This window comes from Uranotaenia lowii, chromosome 3 (genome assembly GCF_029784155.1).
Source record: "Uranotaenia lowii strain MFRU-FL chromosome 3, ASM2978415v1, whole genome shotgun sequence".
Lineage (NCBI taxonomy): Eukaryota > Metazoa > Arthropoda > Insecta > Diptera > Culicidae > Uranotaenia > Uranotaenia lowii.
Window position 1 is genome coordinate 72,008,706 of NC_073693.1, and position 26,843 is coordinate 72,035,548.

The window sequence follows — 26,843 nt, forward strand, 5'->3', positions numbered from 1 at the left end:
ATCGATTCAATTTACTTTCACTCCGGTTCCTCATCAGGTGTGAGGTCATGAACCCATTGGTGATTGTGAATTTCGAAAGGTTACTTGAGCAAAATCTTCAAACTAGATTTATGTCTATATACCATGTCTTCATGTCAATGCAGGTAAATCCTTCTTCGTATTCTCCAACTCGTGTTTGTAGCCCAGACTACGACCATTCTTCTGTCCAGTTTGATTTGTCTATGCAGCAGGAAATCCGTGGAATCCCGGACACGCACCGTTCACTTTTGATTCCAAGAATTTTCGAAGCTAAATATAGACACGTCGATGCTGATAAAATGTACTTTACCGATGGATCACTTATAGAGGAAACAACAGGATTCGGAGTGTTCAACGAAATCTTCAGCGCCTCATACAGTCTTCAGTCACCATGTTCTGTGTACATCGCAGAGTTAGCTGCTATTCATTGCGCTCTGGATAGTATCGCATCACGACCAGTTGAACACTACTATATTATAACTGATAGCCTCAGCTCTGTTGAAGCGATCCGATCTATAAGACCTCTGGAAAGTTCACGCCGTACTTCCTCGAAAAGATACGAGATATATTGACGACATTATCAAGACGTTGCTCTTTCATCACCTTTGTCTGGGTCCCCTCACATTGCTCAATAGTAGGCAATGAGAGGGCAGATTCCCTTGCAAAGGTGGGTGCGATGGAAGGCAACATTTACCAGCGTGAAATCGTATTCAACGAATTCTACTTCTTGGCTCGGAGAAACTCTCTTGTCAACTGGCAGCGCAGATGGTACGAGGATGAGTTGGGTCGGTGGCTCCACTCGATTATCCCAAAGGTAAGCCTTAAACCCTGGTTTGATAGATTGAATCTGAGTCGGGATTTTATTCGTTTATTTTCCCGTCTCATGTCCAATCATTATTCCTTGAATGCGGTACTCTATCGTATAAATATTGCTGGCAGCAATTTATGCGATTGCGGCCTAGGATACCAAGACATCGAGCATATTGTTTGGTCGTGTGAGGACCACCTTGTCGCCAGAGCGAATTTCATAGATTCCCTTCGGGCCCGAGGAAAACTACCTGACGTTCCAGTGAGGGATGTGTTAGCTGTGATGGATTTGGACTACATGTTCGAAATATATCTTTTCCTCAAAGCTATTGATCTTCAGCTGTAATTCTTTTTATTTTCATATTTCCCTTTCTATCCTTCTTTCTCTTCTAAACAAGTGTTAAGCTAAGCATACCAATTGTAAAAATGCAAAACGAGTTTGGCTCCTTAAAGCCTAGAGGTATGAGCCGTTTCAAATAAAGAATTTACAAAAAAAAAAAAAAGAAATAAAAAAAAACAGAAAAATACTCCCGGCAAGTAAAAACTTTATAAGTAAAATGCCTTAATAAAACAATTTGTTAATTAATTAAGAAATCAATCTCAAACAGTGAGTTCTATTTGAATCATTTAAATATTTTAATTATAAAACTCAAAGTACGTAATACTAATCTAAAATTCCACGCCTATTTTTTTTTGTTAAATTTGAGTTTATAGGTTTCGTTTAGAAAATCTCTGAGAATCTTTTCGTGAAAAACTTTCACAAAAGTATTCCATCAAATGTGTGGGCACACATCTCTTTCAAATGTTTCGCCCGATAATATTTTAAAGGTGACGAAAACAAGTGCGTCGAGTAAAGGTAAAAGTCAAAATCGGAAAATTGAAAAGTTTGGTCCAAAAAAAGTATTTTAGCTAAAGTAGTGGATTAACTCTAGTTGCAAATACAGTAAAGTGACTGCTTCACTCAACTCCTATCGCAGAAAACTACGCTGCATTCCGTTTGATCCACGAAGAACTAGAGAAGATCGAAGCAAATTTCGACGTTTTGTTTTTTTTCTTTGATGTGCAACTGCACTCGATAGAAATGGAAAAAAATATGGAAGACGTCTGCTAATTTGGTCTCCCTCTCTGCGATAAAAATTTATTCTATACGGTTTAAGAATAATTAAAAAAATCCGGAATCTCGGAAACGAAACATGGATCGCGATGAATCCAACATCAGCAGCAGCAGCAGCAGCATGGATGGCGATGAAATTCGTCATCTGTCGAAGAAGTCAAAACTTTCCAATGAACTATCCAACCTGGATACCAATAGTCAGGACATGGATTGCTTTGGTGGAGAACCTTCAACATCATCATCTTCATCATCGGGAAGAAAAGACCGTCCGCAGTTGATGTCGATGGACCAAGACTCGGCTGTTACTGATGAAAATGAACAGCAGGAAGCGTGGTATGTTCTCTATTTTCACTGGTTGTTTTGCATGATTAATTTTCTTTTATGAAATTTCTTGAGTAAGAAGATGAAGATGAAAAACCTTAGCAACAAGAATATAATAATTTACCCTCAAACCAGAACAAATATCTGTAAGTTCTTGAGCCAAAATGACTGTTTTTTTTATAAGTCTCAAGACTTTATATCTGAATGAAAAAAAAAAACTATAAGCATAGATCGATAAACATTACAAACATGCATGTTTATGTTGAATCAACATTACACATAAGTGTATAAAAGCTAGAACTCGAATTACTATCAATAAAACACGTTTCTTTACTTGCAGTAAATCGAATGAAAGTCCGAACGAAGCTTTCAATACAGAAAACAGCTCCAATAATAGCAAAGTAGATGCATCTAGCAGCTCCGGAGCGGCAGTAGATGCATCACAGAATGATGTCTCTGATCGTCCTGCCGAAGCGGCACTATTAGCAGCTCCAGCTGCAAACGACGAGGCTGACGAACTTCCTGTGAGGCGTAGAAACCGTTTCCGTGGCAGAAACTATCGTTTGCGGTCCGATTCATCTGCCTCAGATGAACAGGACGAAGACTCGATCGCTCATCAGGCTGACCAGGTGGCGGGTATGCTTATCCGAAGATTGGTTGATACTATTAATCAGGAAGTGAGAGATGAAAGATTTGAGTAATTGTTTCAAAAGTTCTTATCTATGATTTTTATTTCATTTAGACCGATGCCAGGAGTGATGCGAACGAGGAGGCTAGCAATGACGATAATAACGATGACGATGACAACGAAAGCAGCTCGGAGACTTCATCCGCCGATTCAGATGACTCAGACTCTTCGCCGATGGTTTCAAATGATGATGACGATGACGACGACGACGACGATAGCTTATATGAGAACGTTGCTGAGGGAACGCCAGCCGAATCTATCGACGTATCGACTCTTCCTTTTATGCAAACAGCTAACCTTAAGTAAGACTAATCAATAGAATTCCTAAATATGCTATATTTAAACATATTCATTTGTATTGCAGAAACAATTGGAATTGGCTTCGGGAACTACAGATGCGCTCACAAGGGCTATCATATCGAACTAGAAAATCTGTTGGCGGTGCAGGTTACAATTCGAATCAATTTCAGTTTCACTCTTACGGTTCCAAGTACGTGGTGGAACGACTAACGAAGCTGCACTGCCTGGAAAAACACGACGGGTGTGTCAACAGTCTCAACTTTAACATTGCCGGAACACTGCTGGCTAGTGGATCCGACGACCTCGATATCAACCTCTGGAACTGGCAGACAAACAAATTAGTCAAAACCATCGTCAGCGGCCACAAGTCTAATGTTTTTCAGACCAAATTCATCGAAGCCAGTGGTTACAAAAATGAAATCGAAATCGTTTCTACGGGCAGGGATGGGCAGGTAGGTTTCCAACGTACTTCGGCTCTTGCTTCAAAGAACCTTTCGCGTAATCTAATCATATTCGTCGTTGCAGGTCATCCACAACCGCGTTTGTCCATCGGGTTCGGTTAAGCGTACCATGCTGTTCAAGCAAACGCAACCGATCCACAAGATAGCAATCCCGGCTCGGTCTCCGTACGAGTTTCTAACGGCATGCGAGGATGGCGTGGTAAAAAGTTACGATCTGCGGGATAACGTGGGTAAGAAAATTACCAACGTTAAGCGCCGCTTGTACAGCATCGCTACTCATCCGTTCGATCATGAGTTTTGCGTGTCCGGTAACGATGAATCCGTTCGGGTGTACGACCGTCGCCAGTCATCAAAATTATTGAAGCAGTTCTATGCGGCCCATATAAATAATGTGAGTTTTTGGGAAGACATCGGTACCTTTGCTTTTAGAAATTGGTTCATTAATTTGTATTATAGAAAAAGCAGTACATTACTGTGACCTGTGCCGTGTACAACAATTCCGGTAGCGAGATTCTTGCCAGCTACAGTGAAGAGGATGTCTTCCTTTTTGACAATGTTCACCATGAGACTGGAAAGTACCTTCACAGGTATAGCGGCCATTGGTAAGTGACAACATATGATTAGCTGTTGTGTTGTATCCATTTTAATACTATTTATCCCGCCCAGCAATGTTAAAACCATTAAAGGGGTTAACTTCTTCGGCCCCAATTCCGAATATGTGGTCAGTGGAAGTGATTGCGGAAATATATTCATCTGGGATAAAGAAAGCGAAATAATAGTCAATTGGATGAAGGGCGATGATGCCGGGGTCGTTAATTGTTTGGAACCCCACCCGGAGTTCCCCATATTGGCTACCTCAGGACTGGATTCTGATATAAAAATTTGGGTACCCAAGGGAGGAGATGATGAGGTAAATAAATAGAAAGTAATTTAAGTCTACTAAAAATTTATTATTCCACTACCCCATTTCTCAGCACGAAGTTCCTCACTATGCACGGGAGTCCCTGGAGAAATGTGTCAAACGAAATCTGCGAATCCGCCGGGTCCGTCGATGTCATTCACTAAGCGAGGGACACATCCTAGACTTTCTGCTGTTCAGTCAAGGTTTTCGTAACGGTCGGCAGCGGCTGGGCCTCGATGATGGATCATCAGATGGCGATAATCCAGCGGCGGGAGCTGCCGGTGGTGCAGCCGCAGCATCAGCCGCAGCAGCAGCTCCTGCACGCAGAACCCGAAGACGCGAAGCTGGAAACGATGACGACGATGATCGGATGATACTGCAATGTAATCCATCCTAACTGGCAGGCGATGTATTTTTCGAAGTGTGATAACTGGCCGTTGAAGGAAACAAGAAAAATGCTCCACTGTCGAGCAAAACTTTGTGATGCTATTTCTGAATCGTTTTGGAATATCGAAGTTGTTTAAAAGAAGAATTTTTAAAAGCGATCTGATAGCGGGTCCTTTAACTTTATAATTCAAAAGGATAGGCTATTTTTTATTTTATTTTTTATTGTCTTAGCAGCGCTTATTATCATTTTCTGTTTGATTACAATACGTTACTTTAACTTTTGGCCTTGTAGGTAATTATCTGTAGGGGATAATATATCAAAAAATAAATAACAAAAAATTTAAAATGACATCTGGTTCAACTGGTTTGTTCGAAAGGTTTCACCGGAAGATTAACTTTTACAGCTTTTATTCAACTGCAAAAAAAAAACTGTAACCGTGAAAAATATTACATCTTCCTGTTTAAACGGGGTCGATTTTTTAATGGATTTTTTTCAATTTTTTTATCGGCAGAAGTCTAAATCCGCAGTAACCGTTTTCCATCAGAATGTCAAGAAGAAGTCTCAATCAACTAGGTATAGGAGTCTCAATCTGTGATTTATCATCGCAGTCCCAATCTTCTTTGATTTACTTCTACTAGCAGCATTCTAAATCAGCTGGAACTGTTTTTTTTTTATAACCAGGCTGCTGGAGTGAGACATAGATGTATCTTATGACCGCTGGCTACTCTTTCTCATCGTAACGGATGATATATTGACTGAATCGATGGTATGTAGACAGAACCGAGGTTTGCCTGGAATCCTTCGACAATGGAGCAACTGAACGACCTTGACCATTGTAACGTTCTAATTTAAAACTTGGTTTATTTGACACTGTCCAAACCAATTCGGAATACATGTAAAATAAAAGATTAAATAATTTCAAAGCAAATGAAAAACTAAGAAAAAGTCGACATAAATTTCCTTCCGTGCACCAAAGTAGCTGAAATTGACTGAAACTGAACCCCCTGCATGTTGTTGCTCAAAAATCCAAGAAAATCGTTCGAGAAAAAGAAGCTTCAAGCAAAACCAAGCTGTCAACAGCGAAAGCATTTCCGCTGAGGAGTGTGTTTGTTCTTTTCCTTGTGCTGACGTCGACCATGCGTGCCATTCGGTTGGAAGTCGTTGAGTCGATAACGCGTGCTTTCGTATTTCGAACGAGTGAAATCAAAAAAATTAATTTTATCGGTGTTATTGGACAATCGGACGTGTACGGAGTTTTGCGGATATAGTGCGGAGTGATTTTAAAGCGGATTAGAGTGTTTTTCTTGGTTCTTACGCCACTTCGGCGATAGAGACGCAAGTGAAAGTTAGAAGAAAGAAGTGAGGTTAGAGTGAAAAATGAAAATCTATCGTTATTAAAATGGCGGACCCAAACGATGACGACCAAGAAATGGACCAACTCAACTCAAAAGCAGCAACCGGAAGGAGAACAGGTGGAGAAAATGGAGCAACATCGAAGAAGAAAGAAAAAACCAACTACCAATACGAAGCTGGCGAGCAAGGTCCCTTTAGGGTGATGGTAGAGAACATTGAGAAAACTGGCGAACAGATCAATAAATTAGCTCTTGCGAACGTTTTGCGAAAAATGATTTTATATAAATCACATGTTTTAGATCTTAAAAACATCGGACGATACAAGGTAATGGTATATATGAATAATTATCAGATAGCTAACCGTCTCACGAATGACAAGATGCTCATTGAAAATAATTATCGAGCCTACATTCCCCAACATCTTATTGCGGTGTCCGGGGTCATTTCCGGAGTCCCTCTCGATATAACAGAGGAAGATATTATGGACGGCATACAATGTGAGTACCCTATTATGAAAGTGCAACGCCTGACCCGCTGGGTTGACGAAGACAAAGAACCTACACAACGTGTTAGCGTTCTGTTTAGGGGGAATAAATTACCTGTATCGATTAAACTCTTCCATTGCTCGGTCTCCGTGCGTGCTTTTTATCGGAAGACAGTCATTTGCATGAACTGCTTACGCTACAATCATCGGACCGAAAACTGCAAAGGAAAAAAAAGGTGTCAAAAATGTGCGAAAGTTCATCTTAGTTCAGAGGAGTATAAAAACTGTAACCAAGAAGTAAAATGTTTACATTGCCGCGCTGATCATGCTACAACAGATCCAAAATGCGCTGAAAGAACCCGGCAAAACAATATACAGGCTATTTTGGCACGCACCAACTTGACGACGACTGAAGTACTCGAACAATTCCCGATTAAAACTCAAAATTATTACGAAGCACTGGTAGAGTCATCGCAAGATCCGACACCTAAAGAGTCCTTTGCCAGTATGACAGCAGGAAAGTACCAGCAGCGGAGTACAGCTCGAGGAACTATCCGTAGAAAAAGAGAAGCAGAAAATCCAGGTACATCGGTCATCAGTAACTCGGTGTTGGTGTTCGGAGACAAACAGAAACAGGCTAACAAACAAACCAATGGTGTAGCGCTCTTTAATAAATACAGGAGTTCAGATACAGAGAGGTTTAAGGCAAGTATGAGGAACGTTCAACCAAATAAAACATCCAGTATCACGTCGCCAGGAGAAGGAACATCAACACCATCATCCAACAAGCAGCAGAAACTAGATATCGAAGCACCAAGTCAACGGGAACATTTTTCGAATTTCGTCTCTAACATGATCGACAGAGGTAAGATTAACCCTAGTAGCTTAGAATTCATCAACAGTAAGCAATGTAATTAAAAGCAATATTATTATGAAAATCCTACAATCTAACATTCAAAGTTTAAGCAAAAATAAAGAAGAAATCCATAGAGTTCTTTCGGGAAATTCTTATGATGTGGCACTAATATCAGAAACATGGAGCAAACAAGGTGAAGAAAACAACAGGGAATATAACATATCTGGGTATCACAGAGTTTTAGTATCAAGAAATGATAATTACGGTGGAGTCGGAATACTTTTGAACCACTCGCTCAACTACGTGAACATTTCTATTACCATCAACTCTGATCTTATTCAATTCGCAGCCGTCAAGATTACTAAGTACGACTTAATAGTTGCAGCTATATACGTAGCTCCACACATAGATAGGAATGAATTCGAAACAAATATACAGTCAATCTTCCTACAACTAGATCGTTATTCGAGAGTAATAGTAGGCGGAGATGTAAACTGTCATCACCCAGCTTGGGGGGATGATAGGTCCGACGTGAAAGGTTCAATCCTACTGAGTGCCATAAACAATTCAAACTTAGTACTAACAAATACAGGCGGAAAAACCTTTGTACCCTTAGAAGCAGGTAGAAGATCGACAGCCATCGACATATCGTTATGTTCGGCTAACCTTTTCAACGATGTTGATTGGAAATTACTTCCTCAGACAATAGGATGCAGCCAACATTTATTAATAGAAATGGAGGTAGCTAGTGATAAGACTAATGACGTTCGCGTTTTCACGAACTATCAACAGATATTCGAAGATATCTCAGCCTGGCATAGTTGGGAGGTCGCAGGAATAGAAGATCTTAAAACCAAAATCCAAGAGAGTGTTAAACATAATAGGAAAAAAAGTAAACGCGTCCCCAAAATTTGGTGGGACCAACAGGTCGAAGAAGCATGGCAAAATAAATCAGAAGCGTTGAGAAAGTTCAATCTGCAAAGCACGATAGAAAATGCTATCGAAGTTAAAAGGAATAGAGCAATTTTCATTAGAGCGAAAAAAGAAGCGATTAGAAAAAACATAGAAGATTTCGCATCAAGCATTGATCCTCACTTAAGTTCCAAAGCACTTTGGGACAAAGTGAATAGGATATCAGGTAGCAACAAAAAACGAAAGGTCACCAACCCTGTACAGGAAGATTTTGGTATGGCAGAAGGTTTTATGTATTTACACTTCGGTAGCAACGATGTTGACATCGACGCTCCACTGTCACACGGTCCAACTTGTCAATATAATCTTATAAACACTGAAAACTGGAATAGAATTCTTCAACGAAAAAAAAGCAGATCGGCTCCGTCTAACGATGGAATTACGTACGGTATGTTAAAGCACTTGAGTAATTCGGTCAGAGATGTGATTATAGAGGAACTCAACAAGATGTTCATAGCAGGATCTCTAACCCACAAGTTGAAAGAAATCAAAGTCATTGCAATACCGAAACAAGGTAAAGACCAATCTGGGATCGAAGGGAAACGTCCAATATCACTGGTTCCTACACTGACCAAAGTGGTGAACAGTGCAGTATTAGAGAAACTCCACACTCACATAAACACTAACAACACACTCCCAGAAAAAATCCTTTGGCTTTAGGAAGAATGTGTCAACTACAACATGTGCCAATTACCTGATCAATATTGTAAAAGAAAACAAAAGAAAGAATTTCATAACAGCTATAACCTTCATCGACCTAACGAATGCATTTAATGCTATTAAAACAGAACTCCTGGAAATTATAATGGGAAGACAAAGATTTCCACCGGAAGTTGTAGTATGGGTGGGCTCTTTCTTACGAAACAGAAAGCTGTCTATGAAAGTTGGTCAAAGTCAAGTTACGCGAATCATCAGTAATGGGTTACCCCAAGGTGATGTATTGTCACCGACTCTATTTAATATTTACACCTCTGACCTACACTTCATTGAGAAAGAAGAGGACGACGGAGTACTCTTGCAATTTGCCGACGACTTTGCTCTTATAACGAGAGGAACATCGTTCGAAGCAGTCGAACGAAAAACTCAAGTTTTGATTTCAAAATTTGTATCAAAAGCTCAAACACGGAATTTTCAAATAAATCCTACAAAGACGAAAACAATGCTAATTCATAGAGGTAATCGAACAATCGATATTCAAATAAATAACACTCCCGTCGAAGTGGTCAAGAGTCACAAATACTTGGGTATACACATCGATCGAACCTTGACTTTTGGGATTCACACGAAACAAACCATACAGCAAATTCAGGAACGAATAAGAATGTTGAAGGTAATTTGTGGAATTCGTGGGGGAGCCCACCCTCAAACCATGACGTTGGTCTCGAACGCACTACTACGGAGTAAAATCGATTATGGAGCATCAATAGTTGGCAATACAAGCAAAACTAACAAGGAAAAAATACAAGTCATCCTCAATGACGCTATGCGCAAATCAACGGGTTGCAGTAAAACTACTCCCCGGAACACATTGCTAGCCATAGCTGGCCAAGAGCCTTGGCAGGTAAGAAATGATTACATAACATGCAAAGAAACCGCCAGAGCTGTTTACTATAGAAACCCTATCTTCAAACAACTCGAACTAATTTCGGATTTTCAAGGTGACCATAAAAAACTTAGCTACATGGAGAAGCTGTACTTAGAACATCAGGACACTTTCAGAGATATAAGTCATGTCATCCGAACTCAAGCTATTGATGTAAACATTTCGACAGGAATAGGAATCCATTGTTCTAAAATTAACACTAACACTCGAGTTTTAAAGCAGAAGGTTTTAGGAATACTCAACAGTCGATACATTCAATTTCATCGAATTTATACAGACGCCTCAAAAATTAACAACAAATGTGGAATTGGGGTCTACCTAGAAACCATGAAACGGAAAATATCTCTAGCTCTTTACCGGGAGACTTCTATTATGACAGCTGAGCTGATAGCAATCAAAATCGCAACAGACGAAATACGAAAGACAGAATTTCAAAAATCAGTGATACTAACGGATTCGCTATCATCTTGTACGCTTCTCCAAAACAACTGTAATAGAACAATTCGATCTAAGATCATTGACGATATCTTAAAATCATGCAATCAACTGAACATCCATATTCAATGGATCCCGAGCCATATCGACCTTCCTGGGAACGATATTGCCGACGAACTGGCTAGAAAAGGAACAGAATCGAATGATGTCGAAACACTATCAAACCCAATCTTACTAAAAGACTGCTACCTCCATTTCCAAAAATTAATGCTTACCCTTACAAACGATTGGTACAAACGATACGCTTCAGAACTCTCAAAGGGACTGAAGTTTTACGATATACAACCACAATTCTGCGAACGCCCTTGGTACCACAATTTGGATTTCACCAACACTGAAACTCGAACCCTCAACCGCCTAATGGCAGGACACGATTTTAGTAAATATTGGCTCCACAAGATGAAACTGGAGGACAGCCCACTTTGCGAAAAATGCAATCAACCAGAAACTGCCGAACACATCATTCTATTTTGCCACCAATATAATGACATCCGCTCAAAATTTAACTTTGATGAATGTAAATTTAATAATATTGCAGAACTACTCAAGACTAAAAATACATTGCTACTAAAAGAGATTGTTGAATTCATAAAAAGCACAAAAATAAACCTATGAAACTACTAGCTACTACTAGGAACTAGAAACAAGAGGAAAAAAAACCCTTATAGGGAACTCTGTCCGATCACTAAAACTACCGTTAGACGAAAAAGAACACCGCTGGATATATGGTCACTGATACCGATCCAACCGTGGATTTAAACAATCCACAATCAGAAAAGAAGAAGAAGAAGAAGACCATGCGTGCTGCCGAGAAGCCGGAAAAAAATCCGCCAAAAAACGGTCGCGGGAACGGAAAAGCGGCAAAACACTATCCGTGTTCAGCAACGGCAAATCATCGTTGACGCCGGTATAAAAAATTGCCGCACCGCGGTTGAATAACGGCAAAACAGGCGACAAAAAAACGGCGCTCGAGAGAAAGCAGCGGCACGTAACGTTACCGGTGAGTAAACCGATTGTTTTGTTGGGTTTACGGCAGAAAACGTTGAAACAGATTGAGCACCACTGACTTTCAGTGTGTGCTGCACGGCTAACTACAACCCAAAACACAAACACTCAAAACCCAAAACTTGTAGCAATTATAATCATTTACTAATACACGACATTTTCAAAACTTATGCTAGCTTACATTATTACTACTCACGGGCCCGTTTTCCTACTCTAACATCAAACGCACAACAATCATATTACAGCTGCTTGGACGGCACAGGTGTATCACAGCTTCTTTCTTATATCACAGTCGTATCTGGATTACTGGCAACCCTGCCTGGCTGCACTGCTCCGACGGGCGTACCGCAGCTGCCCGGAGCACTTCCGACGACTTCCGGCTGGCTCTACCCACGTCCGCAGCTTACTTTCGCAAAAACGGGACTCGCAAAACCAAGATGGCGAAAATCGAGTCCCGAAAAGCGATTTTCTTAGCTCCCAAAAACGACCCTATTAAAATTCATCGCTACTTTAAGATTGGCTCATGCAGTACGATAATAAGGCACTCACCCAATGGGGCCGTTGGTAATTTCGCTAAATTTATGGCTACCGTCCGTAATGTGGTTTGCTGGGCACCCGACACTACAATAACGAGCAGCTACTTTACTGAGTATAGGAGGGGTTTTTATGGTTAGACTCACCTTTGCCTTGTCTCGAGGCTGTGAAGGTTTCTTTCTCCTTCTTTTCCTCTTTGCCCTTCGCCACCAAAGTCTTCAGCAATCTACGGCAAAATGCTGGGTTTAGAGAGGATAATTCTCGAAGGACGAATGTTGTTTTACCTGAGCTTTGGTTGTATGTCCTTCCGGCTAATCTGGCAATAGGAGACTCGGATTCCGTCTGTAAACAATACCACACTCCGTTATACCGTTACTCGCAGGGCAATTTTCATCTCACCTTAGCAGCAGCAATTGCAAGTCCTCCACAGCTTTCTACTGGAATCGGTGACGACGGATTGCTGCTACCTTCGCTACCTCGCTCGGTTTCCGTTTCTACTGACCACCCGGGGAGCACTTATTTATCCGCTGCCTGCGAGTCGAAGAAACGTTTGATTTATCCAGTCCAACAAAGCTGATCCACTTTATCTCACCTTATTGACGAACAATACGGATATTTCCTCCTTCAATTCTGGCAGCGACTCTGGGATGTGAGCAGATGGCGGATTTTCAGTAATAATGCTTTCACTGCGATGACGAATCGAAATCCAAATTTTCTTCTTTGGTTGCTGTTGTTTTGATTTGTTGATTGTTGTTTTCCCATGTGCGCGTTTGACAGTTATGGTTACACTCTTACTTCTATACACTCATCTTTGGTCTATTTTTGACTCAATCACTACACGCTCAGAACAAAATAGCTAGACAAACTTAATTATAATGCTACATACACTACCGCAACGGAAGAATTTTTCATGAATCGGAGACAACGATTCATGAAAAATTCAAAAACCTCTATACCTAGGCAACGATCAGAGACATCGGTCTGGCCACCCTAAGGCAACCACGAAACTTCGCAAGCCACAACAATGCTTGCCAGATCGAAACTTAAAGGCCCAAATCGAAAATACTACTCCAGCGACTTCTGGAAGACTTGACCGAACGCCAACGAGTCTTGGCAAATCGTCTCTGACCGTTCCTGTACCAGCTTTCAAATTCTTGCCTCCGCTACGGTTACAAACACAAAACAGTAGCTTAAACATTACGAATTTGCTCAAAAACACAAAACATTGAACAAATATAAAAATTAAAAAGAGGTTAAAAAATATGGTGATATAAAAGGAGGGAAAAGCAGCAAATCCGTGGAAAGGGAGAATTTAGTTCCCTGATCGCCAAGAGCCCGAATGGAGGTTATACCGCGCCTCCAGATCGCGTTGCTTTTGAATGGAGGGTTTTCTTGACGACCCCGTTTATGCTACTCCCCCTAAAATTAGGACTAGTTCAGCATGTGGTTCGAACACTGGATTCACCTCGTATGTAGTGACACCATTCCAGATTAGTACGGTTTGTTGTTTTGTTCCAAGGTTGTATTTTGGTGTTATCTTCGTAGCTGGTGTAGCTCATAGCTGGTTTAATGGTGCTGTTGTCCAGATGTTGCTCTCCGCGGCTCGATTTGTTCCGATCGGCAAACGGTCTGTCTGTCCGGATTTTCGTGGAGTGGTCATCCGTTGTTGGCAGTCGTGTTTCTGCGTGCATAGCTGGATTTGCTGGTTTGTCACGTTCCAGTAACGGCGTGACAGCGCGAGGCATGTACACGGTCAGTTTCTCTCGCCCTGACTAACGGATCGCGCTCAAGAGAGCTTCTTGCTGGTTTGTCACGTTCCAGTAACGGCGTGTTTGCGTTTAGCATGAACACGGTCAGTTTCTCTCGCCCTGACTAACGGCTAGCCCGCGGGAGGCCTTGCGGGTAGAAAGGTGTCTATATCGGTGATGCATTGATTCGCCTAGCTTTGACAAACCAACGCTGTCTCTATTCGAAACTCTCTGTGAACTGCGTCCAGCCCACAGAGTACGATTTTTCTCGGTTCGTGAACGGGAAGCGCCTTGGCGCTGAGGAGTCATTTCCGGGTATTCTCGGTCTGCATGGTCCTGTTTTTGACCTCCATTTACTGAGGAGCCTGTCCAGACGATACCTGCACACTCCGTACTGCTTCAGTATGTGTTGTCCATGTCGAGGAAATTACTGCTGTCGCTCGGGGAGCAGATTTGCAGCGTGAATTCCGCACTGTCGCTGCGGATGAGCTCTATCCGCTTGCGAAGGCGTTAACCAATGCTCTAGTCGGGCATACTGTCACGTTCGGTGTAGTGTGGTGATTGACGCTGTACGTGTTTGCTGAGTCTAAGAAGATCTCTTTGTTGATCACCCTTGGTGATGGACGTAGCTGTATAGTCGTCAAGCGAGGAGGTAGTGAAAGGTGTTGTTGCTCGCTGCGCTTGACGATGGCTCGATTTGTCCCGATCGGCAACGGTGTTTTCGGCGATAACGCAGTCGTTCACAGGCCTAGCCTGTCGTCATAGCTGTGATAATTCGAGGAGATAGCGAGCGATGATCCTGCTAAATGCCCTCGATGGTGGCACGATTTTTCCCGATCGGCTAACGGTGTTTTTAGCGCATTGAGCGTAGTGGTTCACAAATGGTGGTTGATCTGCGTCATAGCTGGAACATGGCGGTATTGGTAGTTTGCGGCAGAGAGTCGATATGGTAGTAGCGGCCGTCATGAAGTCTACTCCGCACAACTTCTGCGCAAAACTGTAATCCGCGGGGTTCTTGATGTTGTCCTGACAATCCCTTTGACTGCAGCGACGTGGTGTTTGGAGCTGCTGTACTTTCCAGGATTTCCAGCATTCCAATATCCCAAGCGCAATTCAACGCTAGTTCGGCGTCAGGAACGTGTTGTCGTGGTCCGATAGGATTGGAGGCGAGGTTTCAATGTGTGTATGTAGGTCCATCAGCCGTCTCAATGTCGTATTTTGTGTGTGTGTTGTCAGCAACTGCTTACATAGCTTGAATTGACTCTAGTCGGCTTTCATGTCCTTGGCATGATACCGACCCTGCTTTCCTGACTGGACGTCTTCCAATTCGTATAGGTTGGTGCCCAGTATTTTCCTCACGATTGCCGGTACAAACTTGGGATCTAGTTTCCGGTTGATGTGATCTGCCTTCGATGAGAGAGTGAAGTTGCGACGCCATACTAGATCTCCTACATTGAAAGGAGCCGGTTTTTTGTTGAAGTCATACCGCTGTTTCGATTTCAAGTGATTGTTTTTTATTCGTTGTTGGATGAATTCGTGTATGCGCCGAATAGTTGATAAACGCACTTCCTGTGCCACTTTGGGGTCCTTTGGTGTGTTGATGTGTTGCTGCGTATACAGATCCGTATGGAGCAGCAAATCTCTTCCAAAGTTAGCGCAATGCGGACTTATACCAGTGACTTCGTGTTTGGCACTGTTTATAGCTGCCGTAATAGCTGATAGGTTGGCGTCCCAGTCTCGGTGGTCTTCTTCAATTAACGCCCTAATACAAGTTATAAGAACCCTGTTCACTCGTTCGGCGTTGTTCACCATTGGACAGTAGTAAGCTGTAGCCATGTGTGTGATCCGGTGTCTCGCTAAAAGACCTTTAAACGCTGTCGACAGGAATTGCTTACCGTTGTCTGATAGGATTATACGTGGTTTCGAGAATTTCAGAAACACCTCTTTTTCCAGAAAGTCTACCATCTTAACGGAGTCTGCAGCGCGCATGGGATGAACTATAATGTATTTGGTCACCCAGTCTACTATGACCAACATGACTGTGTTTCCCGCCTTCGATCTTGTTAACGGACCAACAAAATCAACCGAGATCAGTTCCCATGGTAATCGTGCCGGTTTCGCTGCTCCCATGGTTGGCATCATCGCCGTGTTCGCTGCTTTAGATGCCTTGCATGTATCGCATGTCCTGATGTAAGCTGCTACATCCTCCGCCATCTTCGGCCAGTAAAAGAAGGTTTGCAGTTTGTGGATAGTCTTCATGAATCCCAAATGTGCCGATGATGTTGAGTCGTGGAACCTTCGGATCATCTCCAACCTCTCGTGCTTTGGAACAATCTTCTTCCATTTGTGCGTGACCGTTCCAATCTCATCCTTACATTTGCAGTTTTTGTACAGCTCATTGTTGATCAGCTTGAAGTCGGGAAAGTTGCTTGGGTTTTGCTTCACCTGCTCCTTCAATTGCGTGTACCATGAATCTGCTTCTGTAGTCACAACAAAAACGTCCTCTGGGACAATTCTGGACAGCGCATCAGGGACCACATTGATTGTTCCTTTGCGGTATTTGATGTCGAAGTCAAATGCATTCAAACGCAGCAACCAACGGCTCATGAGAGCTGTAGGGTTTTTCAGCGACCTAAGGTAACTCAGGGCAGCATGGTCACAGAATACTGTAAATTTTGTCCCTTCAATGAATCCCCTGAATTTTTCAATAGCCCTTATTACAGCTAAACATTCTCGTTCGGTGACTGAATATTTCCGCTCCGAAGACGAAAGCTTTTGTGAGAAATAGCATATCGGATGTTCTTGTCCATCTACTTCCTGCGTTAGAACTGCTCCAATAGCAATGTCACTGGCGTCACATGCTATAGCAAACGGTTTATTATAGTCTGGCATTGCTAATACCGGAGCTGATGTGAGAGCCTGTTTTAGTGTTGCGAATGCTTGTTCTGCTCCAGCGTTCCATTTGAACCTGATCTTTGTTTTTGTAAGCTCCGTTAGAGGTGCAGCAATTTTGGAAAAATCTGCAATGAAACGGCGGTACCAGTTGCACAATCCGAGAAAGCGTTGTACCTCCTTACGTGTTGTTGGTGTTGGGAACTTCAAAATACAGCTGATCTTCTCCTCGTCTACGTTCCATCCTGCTTCGTTCAAAACAAAACCCAGGTATTTCAGCTCTGCTCTGCAGAATTTTGATTTTTCTGCCGAAATTGTTAAATTAGCTTTTTTCAAGCGGCTTGCCACTTCTTTGAGCATCAGTATATGTTCTTCGAATGTTCTTGAGCAAATAATTATGTCATCCAGATAGCAGAATACTTTAGGCTCCAGATCTGCAAATAAATAGGTCATTATCCTCGATAACGCCTGACTTGCTGTGCACAAACCGAACGGAACGACTTTAAATTGGAAATGCCCTCGCTGTGGCACCGTGAAAGCCGTGAGTGGACGCGAGTTTTCCTCCAGAGGCAGCTGCCAAAAGGCATCCTTTAAATCTAGCGATGATATGTAGCTACAGTCTCCGAGGTTGTTTATGATCGCCGAGATTTGCGGTATTGGATATCCCTCGTTCACCATTATGGAATTCAGATAACGGGCGTCCAAGCATACTCTGTAGTTTCCAGTTTTCTTTTTTACGGCCACCAAGGGGTTGTTCCATGGTGAGAATCGTGCCTCCTCGATCACGTCCAGCTCTAACATCCTGTCTATCTCCTTGTTTATTTCGTTGAGAACATATGGCGACATTGTGTAGTAACGTTGCTTTTTTGGAACTGCCTTTCCCACATCAATGCGGTGTTCGTACAAGCTCGTCCTTCCTAGGCTGTTTTGTGTTGCTACTGGAAAACTGTCGACGACTACGTCCAATTGGAGTTTTTGTTCTGCTGATAGAAGTTTCATTGGTTCCTTTTCCTGTTCGTCGTTTATCTGATCGGCCATGCAGCAAATGGCCTTTACTCCAAACTTTTCCCAAAAGTTCATGCCTAGAATTATGCAATCAGGAATGCTGGGGATAACCAAAAGTGGTAGAGTGTCCTTTCGGTTGTTGTATTCTATTGGCAATCTGACGAAACCTTCGACTGCGTGTTTTGTACCATCTGCTGTTCTTATACCTCCTTTTATAGGTTCTTCCACCAAGTTGAGTTCTTGCACAATTCCTGTCATCTTGCCTCCCAATAAAGAGCAAGTAGCTCCACTATCTAAGAGTGCGGTTAACTCCCTGTTCCGGATCTTGATTTGCGCATGTGGTCGATTATCTGTTCCGGTTTTGATGACGATTGAATGCAGATAATGAAAGTCAAATACGTTGGAGGGATTATTAAAGCACGGAGAACTGTTTCCCTCTATTGCCGATTCTCCGCTAGCGGGTTTCCCGAATCTGTACGACAAGTGAAACAGCTGCGTAGTGAATAGCCTTTTCTGCCACATCGATAGCAAAACAGAATAGCCTGTGGTCTCGAACAGTCCATGAAACGATGACCCTCCTCGTCGCAGTTCCAGCAAACCTTCAACAAAGGTCCTGACACTGTAGGTTGTTGTTGTGGTAGAGATTCAGCGGCGTTTTGTCGATCTTCTTGTTGTGTTGGTAACTGTGAGAATCTTCCCGGAAATTGTCTCTGTTGGTGTGCGATCGGCTCATTGGATTGTGTTCGGTAAGTTGCGCTCTCTGGGGGCTGCACTGCGAAATGTTGATAACCAGCTTCTTGTCTACGCTGAGGATTAAATTGGTGCTCTTGCTGTCGTTGAAAAGGTCTTGCCTGTTGCGGTGCTCTTGGCCCCATCGATGGTGCTTCTCGACGTTGCTTATTCAACTGCATCTTAAATGCACATACTTGCTGTTCAAGTTCCTCTATTTTTGCTAGCAGGTCTTCGCTTTCTGGTTGCTGTACCGCCTCGGTGACACTTCTGCTGTCATCTTCTTCTACTACGTTGACCCGGCTGTATCGCTGATTGGTCGACGCTATACCTGTTCGCTGTTGTAGTGACGGGGTGGCGAAACTCGGTTCCAACAAGCTGTTGTGCGGGAATGGGATTTTCCGTTGGCAGTTCAGAAGTCTACGTGTGTCGTCATAACTGGAGCATATTTTAACAAGCTCAGCTACGGATGTTGGATTTGCTGCTGCTACAATGATGGCATAATCCACACACATGTTCTTCTTCATTATAAAGATTTTGTCTTCTTCCGAGATCGGCGGAGTGATGAAGCGAAATAGCATGGAGATATCACGATGAAAATCCGCAAATGATTCGTTTTGCCCTTGGAAACGATAGGACGCTTCCAGCCGAAGAATTTGCGAGTAACTGCCTGGCAGAAACTCCTTGCGTATCTCCCGTTTGAATTCTTCCCACGACGTCAGTCGCCCTTCGACGAATGCACGGGTGTACCAATCCTGAGCGGTTTTTTCAAGCAGATGCTTTATATTCGCGAGGAGAGTTTCTTGGTCTAAGTTTTCAGAGGAAGCAAAGGCCTCAACTCTATCAAGAAAAACGTTCAAAGATGTTGTATCCTGCTGTCCACGAAATTTGAAAGGCCAGTTGTGGATTCCCTTTGGAATGCGACGAACGGGTTCCTCACGATATGGTGCCTGCTGTTGTTGTTGCATTGTTTGTCTTTGAAGTTGTTGATTCGCTTGCTCCAACTGTTGATTCCTGATTCGTAGCTGCCTTATCAGTTGCTGCTGTTGCTCCAGCAAATCTTGTTGTTGCTGTTGTTGAACTGCCGATATAGGTGGTTGGGTGGCTTGAGCCAATCCGAATCGATTGATTTCTTGTTGCTGCAGCTTCAAATTCTCGTGCTTTTTTAGCTCCATATGAATCTGCTCTCGCTGCTGATCCAATAGCGTCTGCAATTGCTTCGCCTGGAATAATTCACCGGAAACTTGCGGATGTATTTGCTGTTGGAATTCTCCTGGATGTTGCTGGATCGCCTCACTGAAGTGAAACCCTGGTGGAGTAGGCGTCTGACCCGATCCTGTTGACAACGCTGCAGAAAAGCCACCTTCAGCTTCATTCAAGCGAGTTTCCTCCAACTCTGTGTTCACTGCACTTGTTTGCACCGGCAACACTGGATTAAGCACATGATTGAGATCCTTCAATAAATCATTCACTAGCATGCTAAGTGCTGATAAAGCTTCCGCTAAGAAATCTGGCGGAACAATGATTGACAAACGAGATTTGTAATGCAACAGACGCGAGTATAAGGCTTTTAGTATCTCCGTGTTAGCTGTCGATTTTGCCGAATCAATTTGTCGTTGAATACTGTCAATATTACGCTGGCAATTTTCCAGATTATTTGTTGGAGTCATGACATGATTGGAATCTAAGTGTCTTACATTTCTTGAATTATCCTCTTGCACTACAGATTTTAATTTGAGCACTTTTGCTCTATGCGTCGTGAGCCCAACATTGACTACATGACGCAAGGCAAGCTCATAGGAGATTTCCTCATCTGATAAATGAGTGAAATCCATGCTGAACTTAAAATAATTATGCTTATCTATAATAAAATTAAATTAAAATGTGGCAGTTGGAAAAAAAATTGAAAAACCAAATCCACAAAATCACAAAACTAAGCATAAATCACCAAAACAACAAATATTAAACGTATACGGTAGTATAAACTAATGGGTTTTTGTGTTGGGCGCCAATGAAACAGATTGAGCACCACTGACTTTCAGTGTGTGCTGCACGGCTAACTACAACCCAAAACACAAACACTCAAAACCCAAAACTTGTAGCAATTATAATCATTTACTAATACACGACATTTTCAAAACTTATGCTAGCTTACATTATTACTACTCACGGGCCCGTTTTCCTACTCTAACATCAAACGCACAACAATCATATTACAGCTGCTTGGACGGCACAGGTGTATCACAGCTTCTTTCTTATATCACAGTCGTATCTGGATTACTGGCAACCCTGCCTGGCTGCACTGCTCCGACGGGCGTACCGCAGCTGCCCGGAGCACTTCCGACGACTTCCGGCTGGCTCTACCCACGTCCGCAGCTTACTTTCGCAAAAACGGGACTCGCAAAACCAAGATGGCGAAAATCGAGTCCCGAAAAGCGATTTTCTTAGCTCCCAAAAACGACCCTATTAAAATTCATCGCTACTTTAAGATTGGCTCATGCAGTACGATAATAAGGCACTCACCCAATGGGGCCGTTGGTAATTTCACTAAATTTATGGCTACCGTCCGTAATGTGGTTTGCTGGGCACCCGACACTACAATAACGAGCAGCTACTTTACTGAGTATAGGAGGGGTTTTTATGGTTAGACTCACCTTTGCCTTGTCTCGAGGCTGTGAAGGTTTCTTTCTCCTTCTTTTCCTCTTTGCCCTTCGCCACCAAAGTCTTCAGCAATCTACGGCAAAATGCTGGGTTTAGAGAGGATAATTCTCGAAGGACGAATGTTGTTTTACCTGAGCTTTGGTTGTATGTCCTTCCGGCTAATCTGGCAATAGGAGACTCGGATTCCGTCTGTAAACAATACCACACTCCGTTATACCGTTACTCGCAGGGCAATTTTCATCTCACCTTAGCAGCAGCAATTGCAAGTCCTCCACAGCTTTCTACTGGAATCGGTGACGACGGATTGCTGCTACCTTCGCTACCTCGCTCGGTTTCCGTTTCTACTGACCACCCGGGGAGCACTTATTTATCCGCTGCCTGCGAGTCGAAGAAACGTTTGATTTATCCAGTCCAACAAAGCTGATCCACTTTATCTCACCTTATTGACGAACAATACGGATATTTCCTCCTTCAATTCTGGCAGCGACTCTGGGATGTGAGCAGATGGCGGATTTTCAGTAATAATGCTTTCACTGCGATGACGAATCGAAATCCAAATTTTCTTCTTTGGTTGCTGTTGTTTTGATTTGTTGATTGTTGTTTTCCCATGTGCGCGTTTGACAGTTATGGTTACACTCTTACTTCTATACACTCATCTTTGGTCTATTTTTGACTCAATCACTACACGCTCAGAACAAAATAGCTAGACAAACTTAATTATAATGCTACAACGTAACCAAATCCTCTCCTTCAACCCAACAGTCACGAGAAAAACTCGTGGTGAGAAAACCACCGTCGAAGGAAGAGGACTTAAAAAAAAGGAAGAAGCATCAAGAAAGCCCCTGGCTTTTTCTTTCTTTCCTCTTTTCTTTTCTTTCTCTTTTTTATCCTTTTCGGCGATTTATTTAGTGGTCCGAACTTTTTCGTTGAATCTTCTTGGCACGCAACACAGGGTGGCCGGAAGGTGCGGCAAACAAGCCGGAGCGAATATCGAGGAGCTCGAGCTCAAAGCAGCCGGAAGTGCCAAGGTCGTGGGCACGAGTTTGCTGAGGGATCGGGACAAAGGAGTCCGAGGGCGCTGGGATTGTACGATCGGTGCTCAAACCGATGAAAGCTGGGTGGAGGAGAATTGGCAGTTTCGAACACCGCGGGAAGATCGAGACGACCGGAAAGAACTGGATCCAAGAGCCGAACCAGATCCGGATCCGCAAGCCCAGAAAGGAACTGGACCGACGAGCCAGACGAGCGGAACCAGAAAACCAAGTTTGTCGTGCGCATGTCGTAGGGTGCATCTCCAGTTTCCGGGAGCAAATTCTTCCCTATCATCCCGACATCGAAGCGTGGGAGTCAACCAGCTCTGCTCAGAGCCACCCACGCGCGTTTGCCATTGTGTGGTCCAGTGATGACCGCTTGTAACCAGGAAGATGAGCGCTCTTGCTGCACGTTCGACGCCATTCCGGAAAGGCCTGGAGGCCAAATGTGAGTGCCCATTACGACTTGTTTCAATATTGCTAATATTTAGTGGGAGGAATTTCCTGCTCTAATGTTTGAACAAAGTGGCATGGCCAAAATAAAAAGCAAATTAATTTAATCTTAAATACATGTGAAATTTATTATCGGAAATAGTTCCGAAATCACTTTGGGCTAAATTTAATGATCTAGCTGGAGCAAAAAGGAAGGAGAAAGCTTCAATCTCCCTTCCTTTTAAGCCAAATAATTATTTTCTTCTTACACCATGCTGACGATATTTTTTTGCTCGCCCAAAGTCAACAAGAGATGCAAAGTAAACTCGACGACGAAAGCTACAAGGCAGCAGGTCTCAAATCTCAAAGTCAATGTCGGAAAGACCAAGTCGATGGAAATCAACACAAAAAGTAGCTGGGCAACAGGAGGTAGTGTGGTGATAGATGCTCTTTTTCTACCACTTCATAATAGCTAGTAGGAAGGCCCTGAACAAAAATTTGATGTGTGATGAGAATGTTTCTAAATAAATTCTACATTATCACCATATTTCATTTCTTCTAAATTTCAATCTGTGTATAAAATTTCATAATCCTGAGTCTGAATTCTGAATCTGAATTCTGAATTTTGAATATGAATTCTGAATTTTGAATATGAATTCTGAATTCTGAATATGAATCTGAATTCTGAATTTGAATTCTGAATCTGAATTATGAATCTGAATTCTGAATCTGAATTCTGAATCTGAATTCTGAATCTGAATTCTGAATCTGAATTCTGAATCTGAATTCTGAATCTGAATTCTGAATCTGAATTCTGAATCTGAATTCTGAATCTGAATTCTGAATCTGAATTCTGAATCTGAATTCTGAATCTGAATTCTGAATCTGAATTCTGAATCTGAATTCTGAATCTGAATTCTGAATCTGAATTCTGAATCTGAATTCTGAATCTGAATTCTGAATCTGAATTCTGAATCTGAATTCTGAATCTGAATTCTGAATCAGAATTCTGAATCTGAATTCTGAATTCTGAATCTGAATTCTGAATCTGAATTCTGAATCTGAATTCTGAATCAGAATTCTGAATCTGAATTCTGAATCTGAATTCTGAATCTGAATTCTGAATCTGAATTCTGAATCTGAATTCTGAATCGGCATTCTGAATCTGAATTATGAATCGGCATTCTGAATCTGAATTCTGAATCTGAATTCTGAATCTGAATTCTGAATCTGAATTCTGAATCTGAATTCTGAATCTGAATTCTGAATCTGAATTCTGAATCTGAATTCTGAATCTGAATTCTGAATCTGAATTCTGAATCTGAATTCTGAATCTGAATTCTGAATCTGAATCTGAATTCTGAATCTAAATTCTGAATTCTGAACTCTGAATCTGAATTCTGAATTTGAATTCTGAATCTGAATTCTGAATCTGAATTCTGAATTCTGAATCTGAATTCTGAATGTGATGAACAGACGAATAAAATCTCTAGTTTTTTTTTGTCAAACTTAATTATTCGATGAAAAATAGGTTGATTGACTCAGACTAAAGTCTGAGTCATACTTCCACCTTTCACTTTTTATCAATTAAACTTTAACAGGTTTCTATAGCGAAGTGGAATATGGATCACTGATATCCAATGACGTTTCACTGGCAAGATTCGATCGTTCTTTTTGTTTATTGAATTTCATTTAATTTTTTTGTTTTATTTAATTGTTGTTCTTATTTATAATTTTTTTTAATATCATGGGTTCTGTTTACTAATGATTTATTTCTGAGTCTGTTTGCGGTATTCAAAAACTCTTTTAAATTTTTCACTGTTTTTCATAGTGTGGTTAATTTTCGGGATGAATATTGATTTCATGGTTTTGTTTCTATTTTGTGCACAGCTCCGGTTAATCGTCGTCGTTGTCCATCGCTCAAACCGGCAACTGAAATGAGAGAGACTTCACCGGGCAAGCCTTCAATAAGAAAGGAACTCCCTCAATCGTTTTGAATCGTTGGGCGGAAATGCTAAAACAACCGAAGCTATTATCGAAGACTCACGAAGACCTAGCGAGAAGAAAGAACCACATCGTGTTTTGAGAAACCGGTTTATTCTGGCTGGCTGCAGAGAGGCATAGCAGAGGTATTAAGTTTACCAAACTCAAACCTCGACTGAATTTAGCCGGCAAGTTGCCGTGCCATGGCCCATGATGCAAAGTTGCGCCTCAAGTTGAGTTAGTTTGCGCTGAGAGTTCTGTCGGTGCGCGTCGCTGTCGGTGGCTGATTTCGAGTGCTTTTCACAGTTTGCTACTTTCAAGAAACATTTACTAGCGCAGAAGGTTAAGCTAGATGGTCTTACTTAAGACCAGTTTACTAAGAGACCCTTCTAGGTGTGTGAAATCGTGGGGAGCAGTGGAGTTGTCTCTCATCATTTCGTGGACCCCGTGACACATTCTTCCTTTTTAAGATTAACGTTATAGTTTATTTTCTTACGAAACCTGCAACAAGAAATCTATACTTTGAGGGAGTGTTTGTGAGGCAATAACTGTGGCCTGTCGTTCGTGGCATTTACGCGAAACCAATCCCCCGATCCTGAGCCAATTTAATTTGCCAACGACGACGTCGATCGCGGGTGCACTTTTACTTTCGTTTTCGATTGAAGTTATTTCTGAGTAATAGCCGTGTAAGGCATATCTAGTTGTTGTTTTCGCTTGAGAACCAGTAGTTATCGATTGTGTTTGATGGTTATCTGAGAAGAGAATACACCGTTTAGTACCAACCCGGTTTGACCAGCCGCAATTTGTAACGGTTATTTTCCGTTCGGGAAGTGACATGAGTTCTTCCACCTTCAAAAGCTGGATATCGTTGACGGTTTCGGTGGTGCTTCTGCTACTCGGAGCCCCCAATAATGGCCAGCACCAGACGTTTGCCAGTATAGGTGAGTTGGTGTTTTTAGTCGAGTTGTTGTTGGGTTGGGGTATAAAAATATTTTTGGGGCTCCGTCTGCCAACTTGCAACGCAACAACAATAACAATCCGCGAATCGCAGTTTCGCGGATGAGAAAGAATATCCGCATGACTAATCACGAGTCATTTGCGCTTTCCAAAACTGTGCGAAAATGAAACGGATAGCGAAGATCCGATCGGTCCGTTTATTGTCGCAACCGTGTTGAATCGCATTTCAAAAAGCGTTGATCATTTTGGATTAATATTTTCGGTTTGATGATATGCAGGCTAAAGAAAAGAACAATATCAACGAACTTCCATAGGGATAGTCCCAATGATACACAAAGGTCCATCGACATGTGTTTCTGGTCTGACCGCGTTTGTGTGGTGAATAACGTTCTAAAATGTAACTACCTAGTTTTGCATTCCATGTTTGATGATTTTTTTTTTGTTTTTCCAAGAATATGAATTATTTATGTCTATTTTATGCCGTAACTTGTTTGAGTTTTGAGAGAAAGCGTTGAGAAAAGAAAAATCATTGCAAATTGATTGAATCAAAGCAATCGAAAGATTCCTTTTAATTCAACCACGGTAAATGAAAAGTTCATATACCGGTATTTCGATAGCAACTTGCTACCTTCTTCAGTGAGCGAAAACGCTGTAGTAAGTTGCTATCGAAATACCGGTATATGAACTTTTCATTTACCGTGGTTGAATTAAAAGGAATCTTTCGATTGCTTTGATTCAGTTGAATCATTCAACCAAGTAGGCTCACAACACAACAGAGTGGCATTGCAAATTGTTAATAATTGGGAAACATTTTGCGCCTCTTGTGACATTGATTTTTATGGCGATACCGTTAAATTTATCCTTGAATATATAGGAGAACTTATTTATTACCAGACAACATTCATTTTTCGAAAAAGCATTGTCCTAATAATGTTTTACTGGCTCGCAAAATTTGAATTGTACATAAATGTCATCGTTTGTTGGTTATCTTTCGACTACAGTACATATAAGATAACAAAACGATAGTTCAAACAAATTATTAGGAAATTTAAAAAAGTGCGATTTGTCTATGACCGGACAAGGAAATATGCAAAATTAAACATGA

At 41.9% G+C, this 26,843-nt stretch overlaps 3 protein-coding genes and 1 long non-coding RNA gene across 7 annotated transcripts in view; 2 read left to right on the forward strand and 2 right to left on the reverse strand.

Moving 5' to 3' along the window:
* The first annotated feature begins 1,642 nt into the window (after positions 1–1,642).
* LOC129754033 (DDB1- and CUL4-associated factor 8) lies at positions 1,643–5,346 on the forward strand. The gene is made up of 8 exons (XM_055749888.1): positions 1,643–2,272; positions 2,601–2,937; positions 3,003–3,250; positions 3,313–3,700; positions 3,774–4,100; positions 4,166–4,311; positions 4,376–4,619; positions 4,684–5,346. Exons 1-8 carry the CDS (start codon positions 2,019–2,021, stop codon positions 5,005–5,007), a joined length of 2,268 nt encoding a protein of 755 aa, XP_055605863.1. The 5' UTR covers positions 1,643–2,018; the 3' UTR covers positions 5,008–5,346.
* Positions 5,347–11,560: 6,214 nt separating this feature from the next.
* Positions 11,561–26,843, forward strand: part of LOC129755964 (probable chitinase 2) — a 31,210-nt gene continuing 15,927 nt past the window's right edge. The window contains exons 1-3 of one of the 4 annotated variants that reach the window (XM_055752685.1): positions 11,561–11,761; positions 22,098–22,814; positions 24,689–25,722. In XM_055752685.1, the coding sequence (XP_055608660.1) occupies positions 25,617–25,722 (106 nt within the window). In that variant the 5' untranslated portion in view covers positions 11,561–11,761; positions 22,098–22,814; positions 24,689–25,616. The remainder of the gene's footprint in view (positions 11,762–22,097; positions 22,815–24,688; positions 25,723–26,843) is intronic. The other 3 variants (XM_055752686.1, XM_055752687.1, XM_055752688.1) reach the window with 3 other exon arrangements.
* Positions 12,272–14,045, reverse strand: LOC129752287 (uncharacterized). Its single transcript, XM_055748074.1, has 4 exons — positions 13,766–14,045; positions 12,700–12,794; positions 12,447–12,642; positions 12,272–12,387 (listed from the first exon to the last, which is right to left on the reverse strand). Exons 1-4 carry the CDS (start codon positions 14,043–14,045, stop codon positions 12,272–12,274), a joined length of 687 nt encoding a protein of 228 aa, XP_055604049.1.
* On the reverse strand, positions 21,230–21,902 carry LOC129755965 (uncharacterized). Its single transcript, XR_008739359.1, has 5 exons — positions 21,775–21,902; positions 21,582–21,713; positions 21,467–21,524; positions 21,329–21,408; positions 21,230–21,269 (listed from the first exon to the last, which is right to left on the reverse strand). It is a non-coding gene; the product is annotated as an uncharacterized LOC129755965 (long non-coding RNA).